Source organism: Suillus clintonianus (assembly GCF_016758775.1).
Source record: "Suillus clintonianus strain FC179 chromosome Unknown DEU56scaffold_50, whole genome shotgun sequence".
NCBI lineage: Eukaryota > Fungi > Basidiomycota > Agaricomycetes > Boletales > Suillaceae > Suillus > Suillus clintonianus.
The window spans coordinates 119,822-131,200 of NW_024539274.1; the positions used below are offsets into that span (position 1 = coordinate 119,822).

Here is an 11,379-nt window from a genome sequence, read left to right on the forward strand (position 1 = left end):
TTATGTACCACTTATCCTCACGCTTGCAGCACTGTGCAGTTATGTGATAAGAACTAGTCAGGTAACTATATATACAAAAACGCAAAGTGATGGCCTTGATAATGATTGGGAATCCGTTTGTTCAAAGTGAACCCAGGGTCCTAGACGTGTGCTGCTGCTTCAGAAATGCCAAGTACTTAGTTGAACTTGAGCTTCCGTTACCGACGGGTAGTATACTATTAGTTACCACAAGTTCGTGCATCCCCAGATCTCGTGCATCGCTCAAAACAACACTTTTCTACTACAAATCTTCGAACTAATACATGCATATGGAATGATAAATTTTTAGAACGCCCTACGAGCTTTAACGGATGTGATCTAATAAGAAACAAAAGAGATAAATTTTTGGTGGTGACAACGGTTTGTGTCACTCTCAATGTCACGCACGAGTGCTGGACTTTTGAAAATGGCCTGTGTGACGATACTGTGACTCCGTTACATTTGTGTGACTGCACGAGATGCGGTGTGCACGAACTTGTGGTAACTAATAGTACTTGGTGCCGTGCATGCGTCAGCTTTTGCGACTGTGGCGCAGCACCAACTGCCGCCGGCCGGTGACGCGGTCTTGACACCCACGGCGTAGACGATACTAAGCTCATTCCGCATGGCATGAGGTCCACGTATTTATAAGTCTCCATTCCCTTGCTGTTGTCTTACTGTATTTCTCTTGCTGTATATCAAGCCACTAAACCCGGGACCGCATCGCCTAACCGTTCCAACTACCCGGTCATGCCAGACGTCCATCTGCTTGTCCTTATCCATGGAATGTGGGGAAATCCCTCTCACCTTGCTCATGCGAAAAAAATCATCCAAGAGGTGAAGGGCGAAGTCGAAGACAGCAACATCAAGCTTGAAGTTCTTGTCGCTGAGACCAATAAGGATGAATCCACATATGACGGAATCGACTGGGGAGGTGAAAGAGTGGCCGAAGAGGTAATTCTATTTAATACCGTCAACCATTATGAGCATTCTCAGCGCACATAAGCCAGATTCGACAGAAAACCGCGGACCTGGAGAAGGAAGGTCGGAAGGTGACTCGCTTCTCGGTCACCGGTTATAGTCTTGGCGGCCTGGTTGCCCGCTATGTCATTGGGTGCGTGTGGGAGTCCCCGCTCTCGTTGATGGTTTAACGAGGAAACCCAGTGTCCTTCACCAGTCGAAGTTTTTCGAGACGGTGCAACCAGTGAATTTTAACACGTTGACTACCCCACACATCGGCATACCCAGGTTCTCTTCAACATTCTCCTCGATATCCGCATTTCTGGGACCAAAGCTTCTTTCCCGTTCGGGCGAGCAGTTCTTCTGCGTCGATAAATGGTCTCCACGAGGAAGGCCACTTATAGAGGTGCTTGCTGATCCTGATCGCATCTTTTATCAAGCATTGCTATTATTTCCCAATATTAGAATTTATGCCAATGCGTAAGTCCAAACAGTCGCGCATTTGTCTGCTTTCCCTGATTGTGACATCAGCATCAATGACTTGACTGTACCATACGTCACTTCCAGCATCAGCGCCGAAGACCCCTTCGGCGAGTACGAGAAGAACGGGATCAAAATGCAAGTGTCTGCTTCGTGTTGCACGAGTTGATTTTGACCGTGTTTTAGTGATTTTGACGAGAAGTACAAAAACGTCATCAAATCTTATTCGGTGCCTCCTTTATCGTCTGTGACCGCGGCAGAGCCGCGAAGCTGGTTTTCGACTATCCGTAACTCGCGCCCGTTATTACCTCCCCTTTTCCAAAGAAACTTTCCTTTGAACTTGGTATGTAAATATTTTCTGAACTCGCTGCATCATCTCATAGCAACGACATAGGCCATCTATACCCTCCTACCAATCCTCTTCCCGACGTTTATCTGCCTTGCTCTCATCCGCCTATCGTTTCAGTCGCACCAGTCTCGTGGTCGACTAAGGCACCTTGAAGCGGATTCAGCCCGAGACAAACTTATTCACATCATCGGGAAACTGGAGAGCGAGCTTGAAAGCGTCGCAGTTGATTTATACGATGATCCCGCTGGCACTCCCATCGCTGCATCGCCGATACCTGATACTGACCCTGCTGATAAGACCAACTCCGCTGCGCCTACGAAAGGAAAAGAAAAGAAGTCACGATCAAAGCCGCCTCCATACCAACCTTTGTTGACACCCGGTCAACTTCAGTGCATAGAGACTCTCAACAAGATACCGCAGTTGAAGAAAGAGCGAGCTTTCTTTGAGGGTGTACGCAATTCTCATGCAATAATAGTCTGTCGTGACCCCAAGTTGTTCAAGCATCATTTAGAGGGCGAGGGCGTGTTACGACATTGGGCGGATCACTTCGAGCTGTAGCTTTTATTGTGTTCTCGTTGTATTGGTTACTTATAAGTTACAGGTAGAGGGCATTTACAGAGACAATACTATCGACTTAATAGATTTACGCTCGTGATGGTGCGTCACAGCATGCTGTTGTTCGGGAGCTTTTAATTTTATAATTCTTTGTCTTGTGACTTGCGGTTGTCTGGCACTGTCGAATCTCGACAATAAGTCGTCGCATAGCGATCATGAAAGGGCTTTCAGCGTCGGTTTTCTCGCGTCTTTGTTTTGCATGGGCTTATAATCCACGCGACTCGCCATCCTTTGGTCTACTTTGGTTCTCCTGAAATCTTGTTTGACCAATATGCCCGCCATTCGACGCGGGAGTACATACCTCGATGTCTCCACGACAGCACACACGCCTGAGGGGCGTCTGAAACTCGATAAACTTCATGCTGGTCGCAACCTTGCGTATCAGAATGGTGAGTGTCATTTTTACTTTGACCTTGACATGTCGTGAATGTCTGCCATATAGCTGTCTGTACTGCTTTGCTATTCATTTGCGATGAAAATCGCGACCTTGGTCCCGCGGATACCTTGAGCGTATCCTTTAAAGATTTCCAGACTACAAGTTCGTCTGTTAATTTCTGTTCATGTGTTCACATCGTCTCATTGTGGTCCAGTGAGAGGTCGGGCAAGCGCTGCTGATATGAAGATGGGCTCTGGGAAGCATCCTCACTTGCGGCGGCTGCTCTCATTCTTTGTAAGATGTCTCCCGGTCGTGTGAGACTTGTATTAGTACTGAATACGCACGTCCTACTTTCACAGTGGGAGCATGGGCACATCGACTTGACCTTTGCTCACAATGGCCGTCAGCGAAACGTGGTCCAAGAGATCGATATTCAACCAAGTTTTCGGGAAATGCAAGTGCTCGCATATAGTCAGCCAAAGATATGCACTCATCCAGTCTTCTGCTCTGTCACAGATATCGCGGCTTTCAGGAAGTCCTGGACGGGTATGGAACATTATCAGCACGGGAGAAATACCGTGCATATATGTCGCTTGCAACCAAGGTATTTGGCAAGGACCGAACACCGACTGTGCTTGAGGTAGGGCGAGTATGACATCTTTTGTGGGGTTTCCTGACACGTATTACGAGAGGCGGCTAGATGTGCTTTCCAATATTCCAGAAAATATCAGGATTTGGCATCCTCTTTGCATCGAGGAAGAGATGCCGATGATAGTCAGGTAAATACCGTCGCGGACAACGAAGTTAATGAAAGTGATGACTCGATGGACTCAATGTCAGTAAGCATTTTATATGTTATTGGGTATCGTGTTTATTGTATACAGGCAGTCCGAGGAACCCCTTGACTATCAGGTCGTTCCCTTCACTCCGTGAGTGCAATTCCGCTCGCTCATACACTGTACTGATATTCAACGGCAGCGCTCGCGCGCTGAGCTATAGCCACAGTCATCAAGACATTGGCCTCCCCACACCCGAGTCAATGCCTCGGCGACATGTAGCCTTGTTACCACCTACATCCCCAGCATCATCCTCCGAGGTCATATCTTCTGGTAATGATGCTCACAGTCATTCTGATAGGCAGAACCCTCAGGCGTCTGGCTCGCGTTTCGGCTACATTTCTGTCGTCGCTGGCTATGCTGCAGGTTTCGTGCAAGGTTTTAGATCGTCATCTCGCATGTTCCTCCCAGAGGTAGGGCGGTTTCGTTTCTCGACTACGGTGGTAAAGTTTGATAAATGGCGCAGATATCTTTGCTGCAAACACAAGTCACAGATCTGCAAACGTCCTTGACCGCTGCAGAAGAGCATCTTCATGCGGCAAACAGGACCACCCACGCGTCGCAAGAGCGATGCTTAGCTATGCTTGAAGATCTTAAAAATGCTCGCATCAACATCACCGACCTCGAAAATCGTGCTTCAAGTGATGCAGTTGAAAAGGACAAGTTGCAACAAGAAGTTGGTCAGCTCAAAGCAGAGGTGACACGGCTGCAAAGCGGTGTGGAATACATAACTCAGTTTGCACGAGGGGTAGGTTTGTCCATTGTTTTTCACCTGCTGCACACTTACCCCCTTCTCCGGATCTGTAGTTGATGCCGCTGTAATTCTTGATCTCGGACACAAGTTTTTCCGTATTTCACTTGACGAGCAATCGCACGTAATTCATCGCATTTGTGATATGTACTACTAGTTCTAGAGCGGTGAATGCTATGTTGATATCCTGGCTGTTCCAAAAGCGCACTAGCTTCGCAGCATCTACTAGAGTCTAGAGACTTCTTGGTCTATTTCATTGGATACATTGTATTAATAATTAAGAGGTAGCATACTGTTAAAAGTAATCCGACCCAGAGTCCCGGTGAATACTATAGTGCTACATCGATAGTGGAATAATGCGTCAGACAAAAAAATGAATGTGTGCGAGTCAGCGGGCCGACATTGCTAATATCCGTGCATGCGCCTGCGCAAAGTTGTGATAACATAGATGCTTCCTCTCGGAACTATTCAGACCAGCATTGCACTGCGACGGCGAGAGGTGACAAGGATGAAATCCTTGGGAAGAAAAGAAGCGCGTTGATGTTTGCGGGTGACACGGGTGACGCGCTTCCATGCACGAACGACCTGGCGTTCAATAAATTTAGTGCACGAGATGCGTGTGTTTCTCCTATGATCAGGGAAAAAGAAGATCAGTGAAAACTTTTGGCTGTCGTAAACCGTCCCTTACATGGGCTTAGATTCAACGATCCAGGGCTCGGAAGTGAGGAATGCATGGTGGGGGACAGCGCGGCTTGTCATGTTGGATGTCGCGACGAGTGTGAATGTCGGGTGGGTAGTGAGTGAGGGATCACAAGTAGCCGTCTCAGAAAAAAGATTTGACCAGCTGCCGCTAGAGTTAGAATTTTGTTAGGACTTAGGGAGCACTCAAGGTTTTATACGGGCTACCAGTCGGACGAGTTCCACAACAATTGGGCGATGCTGTCATGTTACGCGGAACAAAAGATGTATATTGTCCTGACACCCACAGTTGCTGCTGGCACCACGAAGATGTTGGCTTCGAGAACAAAAGGATAGAATGAGCGACAACAACACTTGCCTTATTTGGACGAAGCTCATTGTTTTGCTGCTTTAGCTTGCAACTGTTTGTGTCGTTCAATACCGCCACAGCCCACAATCCTGCGGTCACTGCAGGGCCACGCATGTCATCTCCACGCTTAGGCACGCTAGGTTCGTTCATTGCACGATCGACGTCAATCCCCCTACTCACAAATGAATTGATTTCCAAAGCCAATAGCGTTCTATGTTCCTTTCTCTGACCGGATTTTTCAAACTCATGGCCAACAACCACTGGTGGTCTGGACGTGTTGCGGCGCTGTACGGGTTGCTATTGAGCTTCGCCGAGGAAATGTGTTCTCTCGTTATGTTATAAACGCGGATGACCGGCTTTAAATCCTTCGCTCCAAATGGTCTCGAACTGGGTGTCGGGGCTGGGCCCCGCGTCATCGTCCGTTTCGCATCACACTTACGAGACTAGGATCACCAGCTCCATCCCAATAGCAAGATCACACGTTTTTTCTTGTTCTAGTACAGTTCAAGGGTGGAGCCGTTCTTGTTTTGAGTGGCAGATTCTCCGTCACGCAATGCACAGAAGATGATACCTAATCACCAGTGCCCTACAGCAATAACCCGAATACAGCTCTAGGCTATCCTTGACCAATGCCTTTGACCGCTATGGACAGTGCGCACTTTCTTATCTGCATTCACCTACCAGGGCCGATCGTTTTTGATGGGGTGACGCACGGCCATGCATTGAAGTGCCTTGACCGCAACCGCTATGAAGGCCGCCTAGCCCCTGAAGAAGGAAGAGTCGGATCAAGATCGCTTGCAGCCAACTTGTTGTTTCAGTTCCTGGAATTAGGTTTATGTGAAATCCATCAGTAGTGCGGAAGATTTCTCATTTGGAAACAGTTCGGACATTTGATCGTTCGCAGTCCTGCTTCAAGCTCTGTGGGTGCGGTTGTTGGAGCGTACGGTCGCATTTTCACTGGTAATGTGCGGTATAGGCGACGGCTCGTCGTGCTATGGTGTACCGATTAATCACTTTATGTAGTAGAATCCCCCCTATCAGTTCATGTAGTCTAATTTGAAAATGACCGCAAAAATTTCAACCCATTGATTTTCCGTTGATGTTGGATTCAACTTGTTATCTCAGTCGCATCTGTCGAGCTAGTTATCTTCTCAGATGCAGCCAGCGAACTCAAGATGCCGTTCCTGGTTCAGATTCACATTACGGCCAGCGGCAGGAAGCAGTATGTAACGCTTTTTGGCGCTGCCTTGTTGTTTCCGCGCGGTGGCAATTAATTGACGCTTAAGTCGACGGCCGTGAGTGCTGTTTATAGGTAGGCAACACTGAGGTCAGCTTGTGGTTGGACCACGGCCTTCAAACTCGTACCAATACTAGTAGGTCCCTGCACCCAGTTCCCCCCTTTTTATATCGACTGTTCACAATCGCAGTAGTCCAATACCCAAAGGATTGCCTCCCGCAGTGTACTTCAAGCTCACTGTTCGGCACTCGTTCTGCTTGTCATTCATCGTGGACCTACTACGTTCGACAACACTCTGTTGATAACGATACCGGGACTGTAATTATCATGCCATCAGGTACTCAATCTACAGCTTACAAGAAGCCTGCTGCGTCCGCATCTTCGAAGGATTCATTTTTGAAGACGCCACATGCCACTGACCAGCAGGTTACACCACGCGTTCATTCCTCTATTTCTTCCAAAGAGAATGTAGGCAGTGCCAGCCCATCGATTTCAACGTCTTCCACTGCATCTCCGAGACTCGACCAGCGTGAAGCATCTGCGGGCACATCCACACTCCTTCCACAAAATCATTCCAGGCGCAGCAGCCTCCGGTGTCGCTCTCAATCTAAGGATCACTCTTCATTTGTGGGGTCTTCTGAGATCAAACGTGTCAACAAATCCAACCAGAGCTTCTTGACCGGGTTCTTTCGCAAGCTAATCTGCTGCGTCGGCCCCAATACCCGAGCTCATGACATTGATGTTGATGGCGTGGCAAGTATTGGGTCAGGTCCTACTTTGCGGACCCACAAGACCGCGGACAATGATATGAAGGAATTTTCTGAAAAGGTACCGGAAGAAACTAGCCTTGCACTAGTAGCTCCGGTGCCACCCTCAAAGGAGCATGGCCAACCTGTTGCGCCTCCTAAAGACGTGCTACCTATCGCGGAGACTGGGGGCGCCACCAGTGGGGCAGTGCAGCCGCCGGGTTCTTCTGTTCCTGGCCAGGTATTGAAAACATCTTCAAGTCGCCCGTCCGAACATGGTATCGAGTCAGATGACTTTCCGATTGATGAGCTAAGCGAGGAAGACGAGATGTTGATCAAGAATGGGGGTGCGGGCATTCCCATTGGCTCTGTGAGTAGATCCCTTGGTTCGATGAAACTATTTCTAACTTGAAATTTTACAGGACGGGAAGCCATGTCCGCTTTTGCCACCTATCGCGCCTGAACATACTGGCAAGAAGTGTCTAGTCCTGGACCTGGACGAGACCCTCGTTCATAGTAATTTCAGGGTACATTTTACACTTCGACTCTAGGCCTGTTTTTTGACTTGCCCCGCTGCCAGGCTATACCAGATCCAGACTTTATCGTTCCTGTCGAAATCGAACACCACTGGCACAACATGTACGTACAGAAGCGTCCAGGAGTGGACGAGTTTCTTCGGCAGATGGGCCAGATGTACGAAGTGGTAGTGTATACCGCAAGTCTGGGTTCTGTACGTTTATCACAGGCGGCCGGGTGTAGTATTCAACTGATGGCTTTCTTAACCTTATTTTGACTGCATTTAGTATGCGGATCCGGTGATGGACTATCTTGACATCAACAAAACGGTTTCGCATAGGCTCTTCCGAGAAAGCTGTTTCCGATACAGAGGAAATTATGTCAAGGTTCGTTTGTTCCCACGAGACAAGGTTCCACATCTGATTATGCTGGTTTCCAGGACTTGTCGCAGCTTGGACGTCCCATGGCAGATACCATCATCATCGACAATTCGCCGGCGTCATATATCTTCCACCCCACGAATGCCGTGCCTATTTCCTCATGGTTTAACGATCCTCATGATACTGAATTGATAGACATCTGTCCCCTTCTTGCTGACCTCCATGACACGAAAGATGTACGGAGCGCGTTGAACACTTGTATGTGAAGCCCAGTTTTATTTATCGCTGACCTGGGGTGTGCTGGCAGTATTTATGGGACACTGGTGTTGTAAACGTTTATGACCTAAATGACGAGACATGACATGTGTATGGATAGATGTAGACTCGCAGAGTTGAGAATACATTGTCATAGCAAGTACGACAAGTAATATGACACCCCATTGTTATATAGAAAATATTGCGTACCGAGAGGTATACAGCACCTACACATGTTTGTTGGGGTTCAAAGCAAGCACAATTCGTGAAGTAAGTATCATGGGGACAGTTGTGCGAAAGCGAAGAACGGAAAAATCCTAGCTGCTAAACGGCTGAAATCGTACCCATCTAATATACGTGCGATCCTCAGTAGTAGTTTCCATCATCGTAGAAGTTTCCATCATCGTAGAAACTGTAATCATCATCATCATTTTCCAACGAGTCATAGTCATATTCGAAGTCGTAATTTTCGTAACGTTCGTATTCATCCCAGACAACGTCAACAACCACTTCTCGCAACCACTGCACGTCACGGGCACTGATACCCGTACATGCAGTGATCGCAAGGTGGTCTAGCCCCCGACCTTCGTTAACACGATCGATGAGCACGTCAAGGAGGTCAAGAGACTCCGAAGGGTCGAACTCCTGGTTGTCAAGGACAAGATGGGAGAGTGCTGGAGAAAAAATGGGTCCCTGTTGTGAACGCCCGCCTATGTACGGCGATACGCTGTGCTTCCGTGAACGCAAAGATTTGAGAAGATCTCTGAGAGCCTGGGGTGGTCCTCGCAAGTTGATGTAGGTAAGATTACGAGCGGCGCCGCGGCCAAGAAGATCATTCCAGAAACCATCCCAACAAACAAAGAAACCTTCGATGCACAAGGCCTCGAGATTCCCAAGAGGGACAAGCTGCCACAAGTCGCTAAGGATTGCCGTACTCATTTCATCGGGAAAGTCGAAGTCAAGAACGACAGGGCGTTCTGCCGCCCACTCCGAATCCAGACGAGTATCAGTCATTGACCCCGCCCACGAAGCAGGGTTCCGGATCGTGCTATATTGCACATGAATGCGACCGACGGCAAAAAGCCGCATGGAACGCAGGACTTGTTGAGACTTAGCTGGAGTATCTTTGAAGCAACTTTTCAAAGCACGAGAGATGACGGGGAGGCTTAAATTCCATTCTTGATTCGCGCTCCCAGATGAAGATACTCTGCATCCGAGATGAACGTCCAATATTGTCGATTCAGGCAACTCGATGCGAGCTAGCGCGTTGGCCATTTCCAATACTTTCGCAACCAAACGTAATCGCTTTAAGTGGGGAAGTCGAACATTCATGGCGCGAGGTGCGCGAGGGAGTGATGTCGTTTGGAGGGGAAGAGTCGGGAGAGCATCTTCTAATTCTAGAGTATGCAGAGCAGGCATACGACGGAGCGCAGATATCAACTCGTCTAAAGTTGGAAGACACTCCGGTGATAATCTTTTGATATCAAGGACAGTGAGTCCTGTGAGAACGGAAGATGCCCATGATAAGTCACAGCACTTGATTTGGAGGTTGCGAAGGTTGGGCGCGAGGAAAGAAGTCGGGATTGCTATCCGTAGTGTTCGTTCAAATTCTTCTTGCAAAGAAAGCGATTGTAGTTGAGGAGCGGAACAAGATGATAACTTGTTAAGGAATTCCATAATACAGCGGTATGTCACGCCACCATTCAAGAAGGGGAGAGAGACCTCCTGCAAACGCTCTATGTGCATCAACGCCTTTTGGACGCAGTCCATACGATATCGTTGGCCGGTTCTCAAGTTCAAGGGAGCCATTTTTGACCTCATGAGCATTTCTTCCGTGCCCTGAGAGGAATTGAGAAATGGAGTAGCCCATAAATCCGGTGTCCCGAGAGCAACCTCGCGCCAGTGGCGACAAATATGACCAACATTAAGCCATGACAGAACTGCAGGGTTATCAGGAACATAGAGTAGCTGTGTCTGCTGGGCATGATGGACAAAAATGTCGCCAAGGATCTCTGGAGGGATGGAGGATATGGGAGACAGACTATTTCGGCGCGTCCGAAGAGCTCGCATTCTCTCTTGAAGCGCCAGAAGTTCATTGTCGATCTCTGTTTGAGCTGTCGAGATCAGGGCGGGAGTGTCGATGTCTGCGGTAACCATTAGTTCGGAGATGCAGTAGGTAAACTCCACAACTTGGGGAACAATAAACAAGCATCAGTTTTGGTGCGTTTGAAGTTTTCAATTAGCACGTACAGCTATAATCACAAGGACCAGGTGGTTGGGCAATGGGTATAGCTGGAGACAAGAGTATTACCTAAATAATTAAAATTATTTAATTAGGATAAATAAAAATACTTGGAACGCGCAAGTCTCTTGATCAAAGTGTTGCTTAAATTCCAAAGGACTATTATGTGACAAGCATATACAACAGAATGAACACCACAAAATTGTATCCTAACTATGGATGCAATGCACCCAGCATGATTTTCAGGAAGAGTATCCGTCACTGTAAATATCATCATCGTCATCGTAATATTCTTCTTCTTCCACGTCATAGACATCCGAGTCGAGGTCGGAGTTTTCGCCGGAACTTGCATATTCATCCCAGCTCACATCAGCCACCACCTCTCGCATCAACTGCACGTCACGGGCGAAGATACCTGAGGTTTGAATAATCTCAAGGCGGTCTAACCCTTGACCTCCGTTGACGCGATTGATGAGCACATCAAGGAGACACTGGTGTTGTAAACGTTTATGACCTAAATGACGAGACATGACATGTATATGGATAGATGTAGACTCGCAGAGTTGAGAA

General features: G+C 47.9%; 5 protein-coding genes across 5 annotated transcripts; 3 read left to right on the forward strand and 2 right to left on the reverse strand.

Annotated features, from left to right (window-relative positions):
- Nucleotides 1-537: 537 nt before the first annotated feature.
- On the forward strand, nucleotides 538-2,526 carry DEU56DRAFT_811984 (putative serine esterase-domain-containing protein). The gene is made up of 6 exons (XM_041353577.1): nucleotides 538-972; nucleotides 1,029-1,132; nucleotides 1,183-1,458; nucleotides 1,510-1,596; nucleotides 1,645-1,801; nucleotides 1,853-2,526. Exons 1-6 carry the CDS (start codon nucleotides 769-771, stop codon nucleotides 2,363-2,365), a joined length of 1,341 nt encoding a protein of 446 aa, XP_041207000.1. The 5' UTR covers nucleotides 538-768; the 3' UTR covers nucleotides 2,366-2,526.
- On the forward strand, nucleotides 2,526-4,580 carry DEU56DRAFT_811987 (uncharacterized protein). Its single transcript, XM_041353578.1, has 10 exons — nucleotides 2,526-2,811; nucleotides 2,865-2,960; nucleotides 3,013-3,092; nucleotides 3,158-3,252; nucleotides 3,315-3,438; nucleotides 3,491-3,633; nucleotides 3,683-3,727; nucleotides 3,777-4,047; nucleotides 4,101-4,382; nucleotides 4,442-4,580. Exons 1-10 carry the CDS (start codon nucleotides 2,694-2,696, stop codon nucleotides 4,454-4,456), a joined length of 1,269 nt encoding a protein of 422 aa, XP_041207001.1. The 5' UTR covers nucleotides 2,526-2,693; the 3' UTR covers nucleotides 4,457-4,580.
- On the reverse strand, nucleotides 4,572-5,492 carry DEU56DRAFT_811991 (uncharacterized protein). The gene is made up of 2 exons (XM_041353579.1): nucleotides 5,074-5,492; nucleotides 4,572-5,013 (listed from the first exon to the last, which is right to left on the reverse strand). The coding sequence occupies exons 1-2, from the start codon at nucleotides 5,142-5,144 to the stop codon at nucleotides 4,854-4,856; spliced, it is 231 nt and encodes a 76-aa protein (XP_041207002.1). The 5' UTR covers nucleotides 5,145-5,492; the 3' UTR covers nucleotides 4,572-4,853.
- Nucleotides 5,493-6,555: 1,063 nt separating this feature from the next.
- Nucleotides 6,556-8,801, forward strand: DEU56DRAFT_811996 (HAD-like domain-containing protein). The gene is made up of 6 exons (XM_041353580.1): nucleotides 6,556-6,806; nucleotides 6,861-7,786; nucleotides 7,839-7,943; nucleotides 7,997-8,146; nucleotides 8,220-8,318; nucleotides 8,372-8,801. The coding sequence occupies exons 2-6, from the start codon at nucleotides 6,998-7,000 to the stop codon at nucleotides 8,576-8,578; spliced, it is 1,350 nt and encodes a 449-aa protein (XP_041207003.1). The 5' UTR covers nucleotides 6,556-6,806; nucleotides 6,861-6,997; the 3' UTR covers nucleotides 8,579-8,801.
- Nucleotides 8,802-8,933: 132 nt separating this feature from the next.
- Nucleotides 8,934-11,339, reverse strand: DEU56DRAFT_981657 (uncharacterized protein; the record flags this gene model as incomplete). Its single annotated transcript, XM_041359852.1, has 3 exons — nucleotides 8,934-10,756; nucleotides 10,818-10,859; nucleotides 11,072-11,339. 3 exons carry the CDS (start codon nucleotides 11,337-11,339, stop codon nucleotides 8,934-8,936), a joined length of 2,133 nt encoding a protein of 710 aa, XP_041207004.1.
- Nucleotides 11,340-11,379: the final 40 nt, after the last annotated feature.